This window comes from Nicotiana sylvestris, chromosome 1, assembly GCF_000393655.2.
Source record: "Nicotiana sylvestris chromosome 1, ASM39365v2, whole genome shotgun sequence".
In the NCBI taxonomy this organism is placed as follows: domain Eukaryota; kingdom Viridiplantae; phylum Streptophyta; class Magnoliopsida; order Solanales; family Solanaceae; genus Nicotiana; species Nicotiana sylvestris.
The window spans coordinates 116,535,048-116,555,069 of record NC_091057.1 but is presented as its reverse complement, the minus strand read 5'-3'; the positions used below and the strand labels follow the sequence as shown (position 1 = coordinate 116,555,069).

Here is a 20,022-nt window from a genome sequence, read left to right as displayed (position 1 = left end):
ACGTCCAGAAAAATAAAAGCAAGCAGGTGCCATTCAGCTAGAGGACATATGAGTAAACTGAAGTGAATAGGCTTGAGACTGTATCTATGATTCTACAAACTCCTTATAAATAAAATGCAGTTTGACAAGAATTAAACTAATTTTATATAGTTCCTTAACATGGTTTGAAACTGCAAATACCAAAACAGTTGACACATCCTAAATGTTGATGCATGTTTTACGGAGAGATATGTCCCCTTGTTTTACCCAAAAATTTCATGTGCTCCTCGCTTTACATACTTTTAGACCATAGCGGTTTTCATTCTTGTGTCATATATTCTATAGCTTTTTTACAGGTAATCTTAATTGTCAATGATCATCGTGCTTTAGTTTCTGACCTGTATGAACATATTCATATTGTGTACCAAGTTTCAACACTAATGAATTGTAAACTCATTCAGAAACCCCCCTTTGGAGAACAGGACCACCTAAAAAACCAGTGCTCTGCAATGCATGCGGATCAAGATGGCGGATTAGGGGGACTCTAGATGATTATTTTCCCAAACATGCAAACAGAGAAACTCAAAGCTATCAATTACCTTCTGAGATGAAGCCGCATGTCTTAGCTCGTGATGACCAAAAGCTAGAAGTTGAACCAGAGGTTGCTGCTGGAAAGGATGGCTCTTCAGCTTGTCTTGAAGAGGAAATGAATAACATATCAAGCTTAGGATCAACAGGATCGTCTTCGGACAACTGCATACAGATGGAAGAAACAAATGGTAAAATAATTTCATTTATACATAGAGCACTTCTCTCGGAAAATATGAAGCACATTCTGAATTAAATCCTTTCTTAAGCATAAGGGTTATGAAAAAGGTAGGAAGCTATTAGCTTCCTATTCAGTTTCAGGCGAATGATTTTCCTCTGGTTGATAATAAGCCCAAAACTCTCAGTATAGCTCAAAAAATTATGAGAGACGGATGCAATCAGGCAACCAAATCTCTGGAGATTCGCCTTCCCAAAAAATAATCCAGCAGTGCATCTTCGTCTGATTCAAAATAAAAGGACAGAGACATTTCCCCCCAATATTATTATTGATTCCAACTAAGAACTTTTCTTCTTCCAATGGTTACATTTGATCCCCCCCTAAAAAACACCCCAAAAAGTTTTTTAAAAAAAAAAGCGAAAACAGAGGAAGAATCTGCAGACCCTACACAACAAATTTAACAATTAAACAGAATTTTCATCAGTATTCTCCCACTTTCCAAGTGGTTGTTTTATGTTAGGATTTCATCAGTACCTAATACTCAAAAGGATTGCTACATCATGAGCTTTAAGCCAACTCGACATGCATATATCAAATTCATCTCGAATGACAGTCTGATTTATTCTTATGGAGGAAAGTCTTTTCATTTTCGATTATTGTGATGTGTTTATCAGATTATGCAATGTCTAATCACATTTGAGGTCTTACCAAATAAGCAGTAGGGGTGCAATCACCATATGATACTCTATAAACTAAATATTGGGTTTCTTTCTTGCTCATAGGCCATTAATTATAGTGTCTCCCTAAGCTTCAAAAACTTACTTTTTTTTACACATTAAACTGACATTGCCAAACTTCAGGTAATTTGGATTCTCAATAATTAAGATATGAACTGATCAGTCCAATTATACCTTAACCATACAAATAATAAGATTTTCCCATTAAAAAAAAGATCTAGTAAACTGATACCTAATTGTTTTGCATGCGCTAACGTTCACCTTTTATTAGGAGAAGCAGACAAAGATCCTCTCTGGAATCCTGATGGTGTCCCCAGAAGAAAGAGATCAGAGCTTGGACAACACATTTTGTCACCAGTTGAAAGACTCCAGAGGCAACTTTATTATATTCTACAGGAACCAGACTTTGAGAATATATCGGCCGATGATGAAAATATTCTAATTTATGACAAGAACAAAAATATTCCTCCTAATGAGATTGGTATTGGAGCTATGCTGCTCATACCACCAACTACTACTACAGAACGCTCAACATCTCTATCAACAACGGCAGAAGATAATGTCGCTTCCTCAATGAATGTTCCTATAGAAAAGTCATATATGTAAGTGAATTTGGGATGCATGTATAAGGTTCAAGTGGTGTGTGAAGCCAACTCTTATTGTCGTAGCTAGTGCAATGTTGGTTAAAAAAAGGGGCTGTTCCAACTTTACTTGATGTCCCCAAACAGGCAACGCACAACAACTTGGGTAAATTGAGACCATCTAATTTGCCAGATGTCGTGCATACATTTTTTCAATATGTCAATTCTGTTTTTTGGGTGCATTTAATATGTCAATTCACACGTCTGTCAGCACGTCCTTATCTACAAGTTTGTTAGTTTGTGTGGACTCGATGGTAGACTTGCAGTGTAACATCTCAAATGGCATTTGACTTACAGATGCTTGTCGTTACAACTGTAATGCTTTATACTTTGTTTCAGGATAAACAATAATGTACTAGATCATGTGGCTATGCAAAATGAAACTACTGCAAACGAGGGTGGAAAAGCAAAGGCACCTGAAAATAGACTTGCTCCACATCATATGGATACTACATCAAGGGTATGTCAATATTTTGTTCTCTAAGATAATGCTGCTATTGAATCTTCTTCCATACAGGGAGATGAAAGTCTGATTATTGAAGAAATAGGTATGTCGGCTTTAGGATAAGGTATGCTGAACCACAAGATGTTTCAAAATTATGTTGACTAAAATGTCTCTTCAATCTCCTTTTATGTTATAAAAACAAGTCGATAAGCGACTACACCTTTCAATGGATTTACACTAAAGAGAAGCTAGCGACCCATCAACACGTAATCCAGGAGCAATTAAGACTGATTCACAAAATGCCCCAGAGTAGCAACATGGCACTCTTCAAAAAAGATTTAAACTCTTATATTAGTAGGTAGACCTTGAATAAATTATGAAGTAGACATAGTAAAAGCAAAAAGACAGCACTCGTTGGTGGCATACAACTACATATACCTGCTACTCTAGCAACCAGCATTGCAGAAACCGGAGAAAATGGATCCCCTATTCACAACCAAAAAAACTTCTTAAAGTGTCAGAGCGTACTAAAAAGAAAGAAAGTAAAATATATTACTCCGTAAAAAGGGAAATGGGACATGGAAGAACTGAGAATATCAAAATCTGTCATTCTTTTGAACGGTGGCAGACCAATGTAAATGATGATAGCTGAAAATATAAGGAAACAATGGGAAGTGATTCCTGGGACTGTATAAGCATATCTTAGGCTCAGGAGCATCATACAACTGAAAAAGGCTACTTTTGGGTTGTACTTTTGTATTCTAAGTTTCATTTGAATCTTAGGATGCTTAATCTACTAAATTAATTACTTGGTCCAAAAAGGAAGTAGAAATGGCTGGAGAGATAAATTTTATGCCAAAAAAGAAAAGGACAATGATGGAGCGAAGATATTCAACTATATGTCAAGGAAAAAACTAAATCTTGATGCTATCTTTCCTAACATAACATTATAGCTTAAACTAAACTTGCAACTGAGGATATCAAAGTCAGAAAGTATACCTGCTTGCTGTCTTTCGGAATAACTTTCCTTCTTTCCAGGCAAGCCTATTTATTGTACCAATTCCTGTACTCTTAACCTTTTATATAAGCATTGAGAGAAACACGTACTAGTCCAAATGCATTAAATATTACTAAATACGAAATAATTATCCAACTAAAACCATAAATTTATTTATAAATTTTAATGAGCACTCAAATAATAAACTCTAACCCAAATTCACTACTAAGACCATGGTGCATCTAACAGAGAAATAGAAGTTTAATTGACGGGCATGCAAACCCGAACGAAATAATAGACATAAGATAGGTAGAGCTGAAATAGCGGCCTCCACGAATAATGCGGCGGCTCACCTCAGCAGTAGAATCCACTCAACGAATTTGTTAGCCACTAGCATCGTCCTCAGCAACAGTATCTGCATGGACATGCAGGTATGGAATGAGTTATACGTAAATATAACCCAGTAAGATCCTCGACCAACCACTTTAAATACTCCTGAAACAAGTGTTAGAAAATACAAATACAGAACGAGTAGAGAAATAATATGCACAGAAACCCTTTCACCATATAATTACTCCATAAGGTCCAAATAATTATTCTATAATATATATATATATATATATCAGCACAATCCATCCTAAGGACTTGTCATAAACGGCAGTGAAGGAAATTAACCGAACACCCCGACAAATCCACGGCAGCATACATAATGCTCCAGCTCTACCTGACGGCATATGCAATGCCCCAAATATATTACGGCAACAAAGAAATAATTTCTAATGCTCCAGCGCCATAGCACGAGGCTACGTCACACAACAAATCACTTATTAAATAATTTCAGCTTTTTCACAAATAATAAATATTTGCGGCTGGTCTAAGACCACCGATTCTGCCAAGCACACGCTCGTCCCATCACATGGACCAGGCAGACAAAACATACTTTCAAAACGGACTTTGGAAAAGCAAGCATCAATGCTTAAGGCTCAATTACCTCGCTAACGAGAAGTTCCCCAACCTTGCAACGTCTAGACCACCAACCAAATGGCCCCCAATGGCCTCAATCTATTAAAAATATTGAATAACACGTCCTAATTAGTCTACGTGAAAAAAATTCACAATTTTAGAACAAGCCAAAATTAAAGTCAACCCTCGGTTTAAAAATTTGTACATAATTAAATGCCAAATGAGGCATTGTAACGCTGCAATGGTAACGTCCCAGAAGAATTTTGCGTGCTTATACCACTGTTTTCTTTCCAACATGCAAACTCCCATAACTTTCATACGAGTAATAGTTAAATTCCTGATCATTGTTCTCATCATTACTTGTTCATTACTATAATAATTTCTCATCCTTGTCTTAATTATTGTTAACATATACATGGTAACCATATTACTCATATTAGTTCACTACACTACTTAAGCATAGGAGTATATACAAATTACTTGATTACTTAGATTCTTTCTACCATAGTTCAAGACAATTAATTGCTACTGCTCCTAGTTTCTCAAGTCAAATTAGCTTAATTATATTACATTAGAATATAGCATATTAACCTTGCTATGTCAACAACAACACTTAATCATCCTTTAGCCACCAATGTTCTAAGACAATAAAGTCCAAATAATTCCTTCATAGACCATTTCTTAGTTTGCAATCCCCCGCTACGTAATTTTACAAGCTTACACATTATTGCTATAATAATTGGTCTTGTAATTATCACCTTAATCATTGGCTTATACACTTTATTCTAACCAAAAGAATCAATTCAAAAGACATAACAAAGTTTAGTATTATCTGAACTTTGGTTTCTTCTTAATTTGGTATGGATTCCACATAGGATCCTTGGCCGTCGTTCTCCAAGCCAACTTGTATTCTTTCTTTTTTTCTTTTTCTTTTTGTTTTCTCATAGTAGGGAACTTGAATTTCCATCTATATACCCTAGAGTAAGTTTACGTGACCCACTAGTAAATTGCGGGACTGACATACTTTACATCTTTACAAAAAATTTAACTTACGTCACTTACTTTAAATTCTTAATTTGTAATATGTAATTAGCCCACTAGCCACTTATTTAATACACTATCCTATCTTATATACTAGCTTAGTATTTGACTTAATAGCTACAAATAAAATTAATTCTTCAATCTCACAATTAATAATTACATAAAAATATTTCTGGTTATTACAATATTATCTTTGGAGGTGGAGGATCTTACCTCCCTCCCTTATCACCCTATATACTACTTATAACAACAACAACAACAACATATCCAGTATTATCCCACACCGTGGGGTCTGGGAGGGTAATGTGTACGCAGACCTTACCCCTACCTTGTGAGGATAGAGAGGTTATTTTCAATAGACTCTCGGTTCGGGAAAGCATAAGCACCACATTAATGAAAATATAGACAAGAAAGGACAGTACCAAAAAGCCATATAAAAGCAAAATAAAAACAACAAGACAGTAAGGTATCAATAATGAAAGAAAACAACGGTTAGTTATAAAAACCTACTACCAACAGAAAGCGAGACTACGTGCCAATACTACTGTTATGAACAGTCTAGACCACCTACTCTACTACTCTAATCCTCAACCTCCATACCTTCATATATACTACTTATAGGAAGAGCTTTTAGGAGTAATACATTAACGTCTAGTATAGGTTCCATGCTCCAATGTTCCTCTTTTCCAATCATACCTCATTTCCAAACGACAATAGTAGTCATATAATCCCCATAGTCGAATATCGTGTTAACATACAACAACAACAACAAGCAGCCCAGTAATTTCTTATGAGTGGGTCTGGGAGGGTAAGATTTATGCAGTCTTACCCCTATCCTGGAAGGGCAGAGAGGTTGTTTCCGATAGACCCTCGGCTAGAGAACGGATGAAAAAAGAGGGGAAAAAAAGAGTGGTGGCAACAAGTAGGAATAACAACAAGATAAAAAGACCGAAGCCAAGAAAGCAGTTAAACTCTAGATAGTAAAAGCAATCTATGAATAAAAGGATATTATACTAACTGAAAATGTTGGTTTATGTTTAGTTAACAATGGCATGCTGAAAATGTTGGTTTATGTTTAGTCAACAATGGCATGCCAATTGGAAGAGTTGGTGGAAAGAGTTGGTGTTGATGCTAGGAGGAAGCTTCCTCCTTTGATGTCACCCATGACATCAAGAGGAGGTAGTTTGATGTCACCAATGACATCAAGAGGAGGTCTTTACCTCTATAAATAGATGCACTCCTTCACTTGTAGAAATCATCCCAAAATAATACAATACATTGTAGTGAGTAGAGAGTTAAGAGAGAAATTCTCTTAAGTGTAATTGGGAAATCTCCCCTTCCTTTGTTAATATTAAAAAGGGCAATTGTTCTCTGGTGGACGTAGGATTATTTTGATCCGAACCACGTTAAATCTTGTGTTCTTTCTTTTACGTTTCCGCTAACAATTGGTATCAGAGCGACAGGATTCTTTAACGATCCAAGGAGAAAGAACAAGCAAATATGAGTTCCATGAAGTTTGAAATTGATAGATTCAATGGACGCAACAACTTCAATATCTGGAAGATCCAGATGATGGCGTTACTGCGGAGGGAAGGTTCAATCCATGCTATTGACGGAAAGTATCCTACGGATATATCAGCTCCCGACAAGGAGAAGATTGAAGGGGATGCATTGAGTGCAATCCAACTATCCCTTGCACCTAACGTGCTTTGTGAAGTGAGTACGGGTACCGAAGAGACGGCCAAACAGTTGTGGGAAAAGCTAGAAGGGCTATACCAAGACCGATCAGTGACAACAAGAATGTTGTTACAACGGCGTCTTCACACATTTAAGATGGGGTCAGGTACTTCGTTACAAGATCATTTAGATGCGTTTAATAAACTTGTCATGGACTTACAGATTGCAGGAATTAAAAGGGAGGAGGAGACGCTTGCATGTGCTTTGCTATTTTCATTGACTTCAGGATATCGTGATATTGAGAATTCAATGATGTATAGCAAGGAGCCTATCAAGCTTGAGCAAGTGCGGCAGGCACTTAACTCTAGTGATGTGCGGAGGCACATTGAAGGAGATAGAGATGACCAGGCAAGTGGCCTCTTTGTAAGAGGCCGGACTAGCCAACAGGGAAAGACCAAATCAAAGCACAGATCAAAGTCTCGTGTGAACAAGAAGAATACAGAGTGTTGGGGTTGTGGCAAGAAGGGGCACTTTGAACGAGATTGCCCAATGTCAAAGTCCAAGGAAAAGGCGAGTGCATCTACAGTTGAACAGGTACATAATTTTGATAATGATTATGTACTAACAACATCGTGTAATAATAATAGTAGTTATGAAAACAAATGGGTGTTAGACTCTGCTTGTACTCTGCATATGACGTTCCGAAAAGACTGGTTTAGCAGCTACGAGAAAAGTGGAGGAACCGTAGTAATGGGCAATAATGCAACTTGTGCAATAGTTGGCATTGGCTCAGTTCGGGTTCGCTGCCATGATGGAATCGTGAGGACTATTACACAAGTCCGTCATGTTCCTGATCTGAAGAAGAATTTGATCTCCTTGGGTACTCTGGATGAACAAGGCTACAGGTACATGAGCGAAGCAGGAACTATGAAGGTGACTAAAGGTTCTTTAGTCATGCTGAAAGGCAAGCTGGAGAACGGCCTTTACACATTGGCCGGAAGCACCATTGTTGGCTCTGCAAATGCATCTACAGTGCAGTTATCTAATGATGACAAGGCAAGACTATGGCACATGAGACTAGGTCATATGAGCGCACGTGGACTGGAGATGTTGAGCAATCGTAAACTTTTGGAAGGTGAGAAGATCAGCACGCTTGACTTCTGTGAGCACTGCGTTCTAGGGAAGCAGAAGAAGGTCAGCTTCAGCACTGGCAAACACAAGACAAGAGGAGTGCTAGACTACATCCATTCAGATTTATGGGGTCCTTCTAAACTTCCATCGAAGGGCGGAAAGAGGTATCTTCTCATTTTTATTGATGATTTCTCACGAAAGGTTTGGGTGTATTTTTTGAAGGCAAAAAGTGATGCTTTTGAAGCATTTAAAGAGTGGAAGATTTTGATTGAAAATCAAATGGAGCGGAAAATCAAGTATCTTCGCACAGACAATGGCTTGGAGTTTTGCAATGAAGAGTTTAATGAATTCTGCAAGGTTCATGGGATCTCAAGACATAGGACTGTCAGGCATACCCCACAGCAGAATGGAGTTGCCGAGAGAATGAACAGAACTCTTCTTGAAAAGGCTCGTTGTATGCTCCTACAAGCCAAAATGTCCAAAGTATTTTGGGCTGAAGCAGTTCACACTGCTGCTCATATTGTCAATCGATCTCCAGCATCGGCAATTGACTTTAAGACTCCGAATGAGGTATGGTCAGGTGAACCCTCTAACTATTCATACTTACGAGTATTTGGGTGTCCAGCTTATTATCACGTTAATGAAGGAAAGCTTGAACCAAGGGCTAAGAAGGCCATATTCGTAGGGTATGTGGATGGAGTAAAAGGGTACAAACTTTGGTGTTTGTCTTTACTCAAATTTATAGTTAGTAGAGATGTCACCTTCGATGAATCCTCTATACTTGATCCCCGTAAAGTTTCCGTGGAGTTTTCAGGAAACAAGAACAACGAGCAGGTGGAGCTTCCGGTGGAGCTTGCCAAGGAAAAGGATCAAGAGACTCAGGTTAAAGATGAGTCAGAAGATGTAGGCGTTGAAGAACTTGCTGTCAATGAACCATACACAATTGCGAAGGGGAGGGAGAAGAGGCAGACACGAGAACCGGAACGCCTTATAAATCAAGCAAACTTGATTGCATATGCGTTCGTAGCTGCACAAGAAGAGATTAAAGATCTGGAGCCCTCCTCGTATATTGAAGCAACTTCTTGCAAGGATGCCGCACAATGGCGGTTAGCCATGACTGAAGAGATGGAGTCTCTTCACAAGAATCAGACATGGGTCTTAGTGAAAAGACAAAAGGGGAAGAGGACAGTTGGATGCAAGTGGGTCTACCGAAAGAAAGAGGGAATTCCTGAAGTGGAAGATGCTAGGTTCAAGGCGAGATTGGTTGCAAAAGGTTTCAGCCAAAAGGAGGGAATTGACTACAATGAGATTTTCTCTCCGGTCGTGAAGCATAGCTCAATTCGCGTGCTACTAGCATTGGTTGCACAATTTGACTTGGAGCTTCAACAGCTTGATGTCAAAACTGCTTTCTTACACGGTGATCTAGAAGAGACAATCTATATGGATCAACCTGAAGGTTTCCTAGCTGAGGGAAAAGAAGATCACGTATGCCAACTAAAGAAGTCTTTGTATGGTTTGAAGCAATCCCCTAGACAGTGGTACAAGAGGTTTGATGCATTCATGACTACACATGAATTCTCAAGGAGTGCATTTGATAGTTGTGTGTATCACAAGAAGATGTCTGGTAACTCAATGATTTATTTACTGTTGTATGTTGATGATATGCTTATTGCTGCTAACAACATTACAGAGATAAATGCTTTGAAGAAACTATTGAGTAAGGAATTTGACATGAAGGATTTAGGAGCTGCAAAGAAAATCCTTGGTATGGAGATTTCAAGAGAAGACGATGTTGTACATCTTTCTCAGAAGAGGTATATTGAAAGGGTTCTCGAGAGATTCAATATGCAAACGTGCAAGCCTGTAAGTACACCATTAGCTCCTCATTTTAAACTTTCAGAGTCACAAATGCCTCAGTCCGAGGATGAGGTGGAGCATATGTCAAAGATTCCTTATGCCAGTGCAGTTGGTAGTATTATGTATGCTATGGTATGCACACGTCCAGATATTGCTCAATCTGTAAGTGTGGTAAGTAGATACATGTCCAACCCAGGAAAGAGGCATTGGGAAGCTGTCAAGTGGATATTGAGATATCTCAAAGGAGCTTCTGGTGTTGGTCTTACCTTTCGAAAAAGTGGTACAGGTATTTCAATTCTCGGTTATGTGGATTCTGACTATGCAGGAGATCTTGACAGAAGAAGGTCCACAACTGGATACATCTTTACCCTCGTTGGCAGTGCCGTCAGTTGGAAGTCGACTTTGCAGTCGATTGTCGCTTTGTCTACGACAGAAGCAGAATACATGGCAGCAGCGGAGGCGGTAAAGGAAGCTATCTGGTTGAAAAGTTTAGTAGCGGAATTGAGTTTGGTTCAGCTGGAATCAACTCTTAGATGTGATAGTCAGAGTGCTATTCATCTAATGAAAAATCAGAGATTTCATGAGCGCACTAAACACATTGATGTCAGATTTCATTTTATTCGAGATGTTATTGATGAGGGAACTATCAAGGTCGTGAAGGTTATCACAGACGATAATGCTGCAGACATGTTGACCAAGATAGTCCCGCTCGCTAAGTTTGCACACTGCAAGGACTTGGCGGGGGTGTGCATCAACTGATGCAACTCCGAAGAGAACAGTTGCTAGGTGGAGGTGGTATGTTCAACAATGGTTTGATTCTTCTTGTTTCTTACAACGGGGTTGCCCAGTAAGCTTAGAAGTTTTGGCCAGAGTTGTTCACACGCTCGAAACGCAAACCAAGGTGGAGATTGAAAATGTTGGTTTATGTTTAGTTAACAATGGCATGCTGAAAATGTTGGTTTATGTTTAGTCAACAATGGCATGCCAATTGGAAGAGTTGGTGGAAAGAGTTGGTGTGGATGCTAGGAGGAAGCTTCCTCCTTTGATGTCACCCATGACATCAAGAGGAGGTAGTTTGATGTCACCAATGACATCAAGAGGAGGTCTTTACCTCTATAAATAGATGCACTCCTTCACTTGTAGAAATCATCCCAAAATAATACAATACATTGTAGTGAGTAGAGAGTTAAGAGAGAAATTCTCTTAAGTGTAATTGGGAAATCTCCCCTTCCTTTGTTAATATTAAAAAGGGCAATTGTTCTCTGGTGGACGTAGGATTATTTTGATCCGAACCACGTTAAATCTTGTGTTCTTTCTTTTACGTTTCCGCTAACACTAACATTAATGCTAGCGAACTGAGTAAAACAAAGAGAAACACTCGACTACCTACTAGCCTTCTACCCTAATTTTCGACCTTCACACCCTCCTATCTAGGGCAATGTCCTCAGTCAGCTCTAGTTGCGGCATGTTTCACGTAATGACCTTTCCCCAAAACTTCTTAGGCCTACCTCTACCCATCCTGATACCCGTTGAGGTTAACCTCTCGCACCTTCTGAATGGGGCTTCTATACTTCTCCTCTTAACATGCCCGAACCATCTCAACCTCACTTCTCGCATCTTATTCTACACAGGTGCTACTTCCACCTTATCCCGAATAACTTCTGTTAGATATAGATATGTAGTTGTCCCACATTGGAATAGGTGTAGTATGCCATTTGTATAGAGTAGCTATAAATTAGCACATTCTGTATTGCATTAGACACACAACATCAATATATCATATTTTCTCCCGTGCCTTCTCACATGGTATTAGAGCAATCGTGAGAGATTTATCGCTGTGCATAAATTCCAGCGGCTCCGGGAAGGAAAATTAGTTGACCGGAAGCCTTTTTCCGGTAGGTCTGCCGCAAGTAAAAAAAGCCATTTTTGTCAGTGTTGTGCAAAAACCAACACCACCACGAAGTAGATCGGGCTCCGGCGACCAACCCGTAAAAAAAATCTCCGTCAGAATACCCTCCACGCGCCGCCACTCGCCACCGGAAGAAAATTTTCCGACGAAGTTCCGACGTCGCATGGGCCACCTTCCAGCCATTGTTTGGCGACGACTCTTCAGGACAAATTGTTCCCCTTGCAATTCCGAGCCTACCCATCAAGGTTACACCAAATTCCGACAACTTTTATATTTTTCCGGCGTGAATAGTGATTTCAAAAGTGGACTTCCGACCATTTTTTTTGAAAACGTTTCTTCAGAACAGTTGGGTCGTCTGGTAATTCCTATCTTACCCCTACTGTTTTTATTTCATTCCGACCACTTTGAATTTTCCCGGCAACTACAGTACTATTCCGACTGCTATAGTAATATTCCGACAGCTACAGTATTTCCTTGTTCTGTTTCACTATTCCTTACTCTGTTTCAGTGGATTACATTTGATTATTTCTCTAATTTGGTAATAATTTGCAATGATGTCTTTGGGAATTGATGTTTTTGGGTCTAAAAACATGAGTTCTGGAAACTCTAGTGTTATGATTACTTCGGAACCTTTAATGGGAGGTTCAAACTACTTAGCTTGGGCTTCATCTGTCGAGTTGTGGTGTAAAGGTCAAGGTGTTCAAAATCATCTAATTAAACAGTCTAGCGAAGGAGATGAAAAGGCGATAGCTCTTTGGGCAAAGATTGATGCTCAATTATGTAGCATCTTGTGGCGTTCTATTGATTCCAAGTTGATGCCTTTTTTCGTCCATTCCAGACATGTTATTTGGTTTGGGCAAAGGCTCGTACCTTATATACTAATGACATATCTCGCTTCTATGATGTGATATCACGGATGACAAACTTAAAGAAGCAAGAATTAGATATGTCTACTTACTTGGGTCAAGTACAAGCAGTCATGGAGGAATTTGAGACATTAATGACAGTCTCTGCTAGTGTGGCAAAACAACAAGAGCAGCAACAAAAGATGTTTCTAGTTCTTACACTCGCTGGACTTCCTAATGATCTTGATCCAGTGCGAGACCAGATTTTGGCTAGTCCGACTGTTCCCACAGTTGATGAATTATTCTCTCGATTACTCCGCCTTGTTGCAGCACCAAGTCACCCACTGATCTCATCACAAATACTTGATTCCTCTGTTCTCACATCGCAGACAGTGGATGTTCGGGCGTCTCAAACTATGGAGAACAGAGGAGGACGAGGTTGTTGTGGGAGATCTAGACCCAAGTGCTCTTATTATCACAAACTTGGACACACTCGTGAAATGTGCTATTCGTCATGGTCGTCCACCCAAAAAGGCTTACGTTGCTCAGACCGAGACTACAGGTAACCAAGGTTTTTCTGTATCTAAAGAAGAATATAATGAGCTCCTTCAGTATCGAGCAAGTAAGTAGACATCTCCACAAGTAGCCTCAGTTGCCCAGACTGATACTCTTGTTGCTGGTAATTCTTTTGCTTGTGTTTCCCAGTCTAGTACTCTTGGACCATGGGTCATGGACTCAGGCGCTTCTGATCACATCTCTGATCTCTAGTAATAAATCACTTTTGTCGAATATTGTATATTCACAGTCTCTTCCCCCTGTTACTTTAGCCAATGGATGTCAAACTAAGGCACAAGGAGTTGGACAAGCTAACTCATTGTCTTCTATCACCCTAGATTCCGTTCTTTATGTCTCTGGTTGTCCTTTTAGTCTTGCATCTGTTAGTCGTTTGACTCGTGCCCTCCATTGTGGTATATATTTTACTGATGATTCTTTTATTATGCAGGACCGCAGTACGGGACAGACAATTGGTACAGGACGTAAATCAGAAGGCCTTTACTACCTTAATTCACTCAGTCCTTCCACAACATGTCTAGTTACCGATCCTCCGGACCTAATCGACTGTAGTTTAGGACATCCAAGTTTATCCAAACTTCAGAAGATGGTACCTAGTTTATCCAATTTGTCTACATTAGATTATGAGTCGTGTCAGCTTGGGAAACATACCTGAGCTTCCTTTCTGCGTAGTGTTGAGACTCATGCAGAATCTGTTTTCTCCTTGGTTCATTCTGATATATGGGGTCCTAGTAGAGTCAATTCAACCTTGGGATTTCGTTATTTTGTTAGTTTCATTGATGATTACTCAAGATGTACTTGACTTTTCTTAATGAAAGACGTTCTAGAGTTATTCTCTATATTCCAGAGTTTTTGTGCTGAAATAAAAAATCAATTTGGTGTCTCTATTTGCATTTTTCGCAGTGATAATGCCTTAGAAAATGTATCTTCTTAGTTTCAGCAGTTTACGACTTCCCATGGAATTATTTATCAGACATCTTGTCCTTATACCTCTCAGCAAAATGGGGTTGTAGAGAGAAAGAATAGGCACCTTATTGAGATTGCTCGCACACTTCTAATTGAATCTCGTGTTCCGTTGCGTTTTTGGGGCGATGCAGTTCTCACAGCTTGTTATTTGATTAATAGGATGCCTTCATCTCCCATCAAGTATCAGATTCCGCATTCAGTATTGTTTCCCCAGTCAGCCTTATACCCTCTTCCACCTCGTGTTTTTGGGAGCACATGTTTTGTTCATAACTTAGCCCCTGGGAAAGATAAGTTAGCTCCTCGTGCTCTCAAGTGTGTCTTCTTTGGCTATTCTCGTATTCAGAAGGGATATCGTTGTTATTCACCTGATCTTCGTAGGTACTTTATGTCAGCTGACGTCACATTTTTTGAGTCTAAACCTTTCTTTGCTTCTGCTGACCACCATGATATATCTGAGGTCTTACCTATACCGACCTTTGAGGAGTTTCCTATAGCTCCTCCTCTACCTTCGAACACAGGTTTCACCCATACTAACCATTGAGGAGTCTAGTGTTGTTCCTCCAAGTTCCCCAGTCACAGGAACACCACTCTTGACTTATCATCATCGTTTGCGCCCTACATCAGGCCCAACTAGTTCTCGTCCTGCACCTGACCCTGCTCCTACTGCGGACCTTGCTCCTAGTACACCGATTGCACTTCGAAAAGGTATACGGACCACACTTAACCCTAATCCTCATTATGTTGGTTTGAGTTATCATCGTCTGTCATCTCCCCATTATGCTTTTATATCTTCTTTGTCCTCGGTTTCCATCCCTAAGTCTACAGGTGAAGCGTTGTCTCATCCAGGATGACGACAGGCTATGAGTGACGAGATGTCTGCTTTACATACAAGTGGTACTTGGGAGCTTGTTCCTCTTCCTTCATGTAAATCTACTGTTGGTTGTCGTTGGGTTTATGCAATCAAAGTTGGTCCCGATGGCCAGATTGATCGACTTAAGGCCCGTCTTGTTTCAAAAGGATATACTCAGATATTTGGGCTCGATTACAGTGATACATTCTCTCCTGTGGCTAAAGTGGCATTAGTCCGCCTTTTTCTATCCATGGTTGCGGTTCGTCATTGGCCCCTCTATCAGCTGGACATTAAGAATGCATTTCTTCACGTTGATCTTGAGGATGAGGTTTATATGGAGCAACCACCTGGTTTTGTTGCTCAGGGGGAGTCTCGTGGCCTTGTATGTCGCTTGCGTCGGTCACTTTATGGTCTTAAGCAGTCTCCTCGAGCCTGGTTTGGTAAGTTAAGCACGGTTATCTAGGAGTTTGGCATGACTCATAGTGAAGCTGATCACTCTGTGTTTTATCGGCACTCTGCTTCAAGTCTATGTATTTATATGGTAGTCTATGTTGATGATATTGTTATTACTGGCAATGATCAGGATGGTATTACTAATCTGAAGAAGTATCTCTTCCAGCATTTTCAAACTAAGGATCTAGGCAGATTGAAGTACTTTCTAGGTATTGAGGTTGCTCAATCTAGCTCAGGTATTGTTATTTCTCAAAGGAAATATGCTTTAGACATTCTTGAAAAGACAGGGATGATAGGTTGCAGACCTGTTAACACTCCGATGGATCCGAATTCTAAACTTCTGCCAGGACGGGGAGCCGCTTAGCGATCCTGCAAGCTATAGGCGGCTGGTTGGTAAATTAAATTATCTCACAGTGACTAGACCCGACATTTCTTATCTTGTGAGTGTTGTAATTCAGTTTATGAATTCTCCCTGTGATAGTCATTGGGATGCAGTACGCCGCATTATCCGATATATAAAATCGGCTCCAAGCAAAGGATTACTGTTTGAGGATCGAGGTCATGAGCAGATCGTTGGGTACTCAGATGTTGATTGAACAGGATCACCTTCTGATAGGCGTTCTACGTCTAGATATTGTGTTTTAGTAGGAGGAAATTTGGTGCCCTGAAAAGCAAGAAACAGAATGTAGTTGCTCGGTCTAGTGCAGAAGCAGAATATCGAGCAATGGCTATGGCAACATGTGAACTAGTCTGGACCAAACAATTGCTCAAGGAGTTGAAATTTGGTGAAATCAGTCAGATGGAACTTGTGTGCGACAATCAAGCGATTGATTGTCACTTCGTAAGAGAGAAGATACTTTCAGGAGATATTACTACGAAGTTTGTGAGGTCGAATGATCAACTTGCAGATATTTTCACCAAGTCCCTCCCCGGTCCTCGCATTGGTTATATATGTAACAAGCTCGGTACATATGATTTGTATGCTCCGGCTTGAGGGGGTGTTAGATATAGATATGTAGTTGTCCCACATTGGAATAGGTGTAGTATGTCCTTTGTATAGAGTAGTTATAAATTAGGACATCTTGTATTGCATTAGACACACAACATCAATATATCATATTTTCTCCAGTGCCTTCTCACAATTCCTAATTTTATCCAACCTGGTATGCCCACACATCCACCTGAACATCCTCATCTCAGTTACTTTAATCTTCTGGACATGAGGATTCTTAACAGGCCAACACTTTGCTCCATACAGCATAGTCGGTCTAACTACAACCTTGTAGAACTTGCCTTTAAGTCTCAGCGGCACATTCTTATCACACAAGAGACCAGAAGCGAGCCTCCACTTCATCCATCCTGCTCCGATATGGTGTGTGACATCCTCATTAATCTCCCCGTTACCTTGTATTATAGATCTAAAGTACTTGAAACTACCCCTCTTGGGGATGACTTGTGTATCAAGCCTCACCTCATATCTGCTTCATGGGTAACGTTGTTGAACTTACACTCCAAGTATTTCGTCTTGGTTTTGCTCAACTTGAAACCCTTAGACTCAAGGGGTTACTTCCAGACCTCCAGCCTCTCGTTAACACCACTCTGCGTCTCGTCAATAAGAACAATGTCATTAGCAAATAACAAATACCATGGCACCTCTCCTTGAATGTGTCGCGTCAATGCATCCATCGCCAAGGAAAATAGATGGAATCCTAAAATGCATTTCAAAGTTCGGAGTGAATGAGAACAAATCAAAGCACTGGTACCTGCTATTTTATTTTAGTAACCTAACCACTATGTAAACAAGAACTACAAGCCCAATTTTTTTTACATGCTCTCTCTACCTGCTCTCAGCTCATGTTAGTTAACGTGCGCTGACCTCGTCTCATCCATGGCGAGCGGGAGTGGAAGAGGGCGTGGTAGGCCCAATAAAGCTCCTACTACCACTGTAGGTAGTTCTGTAAGTTCGCGAATTCAAGCAAAGGACGGTAACATTGATCGATCTGGTCTGATACTAGGGCTCAATGGAAGGATATGGGAGGTGCCTCTAGCTTTGGAGTCTAAAAAAACCTAGATCTAACAACATTTTCATCAATTGGAAATCTTCCCCGACCAGAGAATGCACCAAAGCAACAGTCAAAGAATGGAACAGTAACAACTGCTGAGGAACCTAGAGAGATGAGGAATTATGCACCTCCTCCAACAGATGCACCTCCTAAACCATGGTGCAACCTCTTCCAGAAGAATCGCTCTGCAGCAAATGGTATGCCTCTATCTTATATTCTTCCACAGATCAAAAATGGCCAAATAGTTGCTCAATTGGACAAAAATGAGGTTAAATCTGAGACAGAGAAATGGAAATGTGCTCTAATTATGTACATACTTGGGGAGATACCGGGGTAGAATACTATGAAGCAATATATCAATGTCAATTGGGCCAATGTTGCAGAACCAGATGTATTCCTACATGAGGAAGGGTACTATATTGTCAAATTTCGAACAACTGCTGACATGCAAGAGATCTATTATTCTGGGCCTTACTCCATCAATAATAGGCCTATGATCCTGAAGCCATGGACCTCGGACTTTGATTTTAATGAGCCTTCCCACTGAAATTCCCCTCTTGGTCAAATTCCCAAAGTTGCCTATGAACTGTTGGGGATCTTATTCACTCAATAGAATAGCCCGTGTTGTTGGTACACCCATATTTGCTGATGAATGTACGACTAGGAAGACTAGGGTGTCCTTTGCTAGAATATTAATTGAGATTACTTTTACTAAGCCATTACCTAATGAGATCTGTGTCATGGATCCAAATGAAAGGCAATTTGTGCAAGGTGTGTATTATGATTGGAGACCTGATTTTTGTGACCAACACCAAAAAGCTGGCCATAAGTGAGCTCCTCATAAGGGATTAGATAAACAAGAGGCTAAACAACAGACTAAGCATCATGTGAAGACAAAGGAGCCCAAGAAAGTGACTATGGAATGGAGAACTAAAGGGCCTGTACTGAAAGTTGATAGCCGGCCTTTGCAACATCAAAACCACCCTACACCAATGACACCAGCTGACAGCAGGTTCTGCATATAGCCTCTTCAAGTTGTATGCTAGAAACTAGCCAAAGGCAAAGAAACAGCCAATCTCCAAATGATGCTCCTGTGTCCAAGGAGTGTCATCGAGGGAAACAAGTGGAAAGTAGCTCTGAGTTTAATCTAGCAAACTTCCTTATGCTTTCTGTTGTCACAGTGAAAAGTTCTCTTGATGTATTACCCAGTGGGACTGGAGATATACACCAATTGCCCCTTGACAGAGGTAGAGGCCATCTTACATGTTGATCAACTGGCTATTTTGGAATGTTCGGGGAGTCAATAAGAGGTATAAACAAAAAGAGCTACATCACTATATTAAAAATTGGAATATCAAACTAGCTGGATTGATAGAGACAAGAGTGAAAGAACATAACTCACATAGAGTTAGCAAAGCTATTGTACCTGACTGGAATATTTTTACCAACTACCAATATGCTCAGAATGGTAGGATCTGGCTCATTTGGGATTCACGATGGTATACTATGAACTTATTAAAAGCTGGTGCACAATTCTTGCATTGCCATCTAAGAGATAATTTCGGGAAATTGGATTGCTTAATGACTGTTGTTTATGGATATAATACTGCTGAGCAAAGGAATGGGCTGACATGCAGGGTTTGGCTACAAATATAACTGCACCTTGGATAATATGTGGAGATTTCAACGGTGTACTGTACCTTCAAGACAGGTTGCTGGGTAATCGTATAACATATGTTGAAACTCAGGACTTCTCTGCTTGTATTCAAACATTGCAGATTAGTGAATTGCCATGGAAGGGAAACTACTATACTTGGTCAAATAAGCAGCATAGACCAGATAGAGTTAGTAGTAGAATTGACAGTCTTTGAAAATTTTGAATGGATGATGCAATGGGGGCATGTGCAAACTTAATATGATCTGCCCCTAATTTCTGATGATTCACCTATGTTGCTCTCCATCTGCACGGCTACTAAGTCTGGAAAAATTCCTTTCAAATTTTTAAATGTTTGGGCAGACTGTGCTAACTTCCTACAGCTAGTGCAAGATGTATGGGGTCAGAATTTAGCAGAGTGGAGAATGAAGAATATTTGGCTAAAACTTAAAGCTCTAAAGCCTAGACTCAAGAT

General features: G+C 39.9%; 1 protein-coding gene across 20 annotated transcripts in view; it reads right to left on the bottom strand.

Annotated features, from left to right (window-relative positions):
* LOC104245192 (uncharacterized) overlaps window positions 1-20,022 on the bottom strand; it is a 31,999-nt gene that overhangs the window by 4,900 nt on the left and 7,077 nt on the right. For 10 of the 20 annotated variants that reach the window (XM_070167244.1, XM_070167216.1, XM_070167220.1 and 7 more), the window contains 3 exons: window positions 3,919-3,980; window positions 579-732; window positions 378-483 (listed from right to left, as the gene is read on the bottom strand). In XM_070167244.1, coding sequence (XP_070023345.1) covers window positions 433-483; window positions 579-732; window positions 3,919-3,980 — 267 coding nt within the window. In that variant the 3' untranslated portion in view covers window positions 378-432. Of the gene's footprint in view, window positions 1-377; window positions 484-578; window positions 733-1,743; window positions 3,981-4,556; window positions 6,816-20,022 lie in introns of those variants that run through there. The other 10 variants (XR_011404929.1, XR_011404931.1, XR_011404930.1 and 7 more) reach the window with 7 other exon arrangements.